The sequence below is a fragment of the Nestor notabilis genome, unplaced genomic scaffold (assembly GCF_000696875.1).
Source record: "Nestor notabilis isolate BGI_N333 unplaced genomic scaffold, ASM69687v1 scaffold26056, whole genome shotgun sequence".
Lineage (NCBI taxonomy): Eukaryota > Metazoa > Chordata > Aves > Psittaciformes > Psittacidae > Nestor > Nestor notabilis.
In genome coordinates, this window is record NW_009931870.1 from 11,455 (window position 1) to 12,455 (window position 1,001).

Here is a 1,001-nt window from a genome sequence, read left to right on the forward strand (position 1 = left end):
TTATGGGGGAGTTTCACCCAGAACAGTCATTCTAGCACATTTTTCCCATGAGAGCACTCATTCTTAATAATTAGCATTTTAAAGCTGTTTAATGATGACCTCGCAAAGACATAGCAAGTTATTTCAATGAAATAGTCCCACAGGCAAATTAAGACTTTACTCCATTTAAGGCACACATTTTATTGTTAAACCTGAAACAGAGAGGTCTGAGTTTACTAAGACAGCACCATCCTGTAGTGCAGCGTTTGCAAGTCTATCTCTTGGCTTCAGTGGGATTTCTTGATACAGTCACATCCTATAAAATACAGTCTGTCCCAGTCCTAGACCTGAAGTCTCTTCTGCAGTTTGAGATCATCTGGAGACACCCTTGGGAAAACGATCTTCTTATTCAAGACATACATATGTCAATAAGGAGTGGAATAGTCTTCCCTATGGTCACCACCTTCTGGGCTTCCACGTTCATATGCTATTTGACCACTGGGGTGTACATCTCCATAGGAGACTTCACTTGCCTGGGGATGAAACAGTAGCTCTCCTTTTTGAAAGATGCAAGTGGGGCGGATACAAAAGGATGGGGGACCTAAATTCCTAAAGGGATTCTCTTAGCAGTATATCTTGCTGCAGGGACCCGGCATCATCCATCTCCCCAGAGCTGCTGACGGGGCTCAGGCTCTGTGGGGCCTGTGGCTGGAAGCCTGTGTGGCTGGACCACGGCCACTGCTGTGCGCAGCACAGGCGACAGGCTCACTGGATGCTGCGGCTCAGGTACTGCAGGAACATGCCGGCCAACTGGGGCAAGTTTTCATCCCTGGGCTGCATCTTGGTGTAGCTGATGAACTGCCTCCGCAGCCGGCTCAGCTCGGCCATGCTCACGGGCCGGCTCAGCACCAGCCCTTCAGCGACACCGGGCACCCGGACCAGCTCCCCGGGCTGCGCCCCGCTCCTCTGGGCGTCCATGACGGCGGCCAGCACCTCCTGGGTGACACGGTCGAGCTGGTGGA

At 51.5% G+C, this 1,001-nt stretch overlaps 1 protein-coding gene across 1 annotated transcript; it reads right to left on the reverse strand.

The window, feature by feature from the left end:
• Window positions 1-744: 744 nt before the first annotated feature.
• On the reverse strand, window positions 745-993 carry KTI12 (KTI12 homolog, chromatin associated (S. cerevisiae); the record flags this gene model as incomplete). Its single annotated transcript, XM_010016115.1, has 1 exon — window positions 745-993. A coding segment is annotated over one exon (249 nt), but the record flags the coding sequence as incomplete, so codon positions are not given.
• Between the last annotated feature and the right edge of the window lie 8 nt (window positions 994-1,001).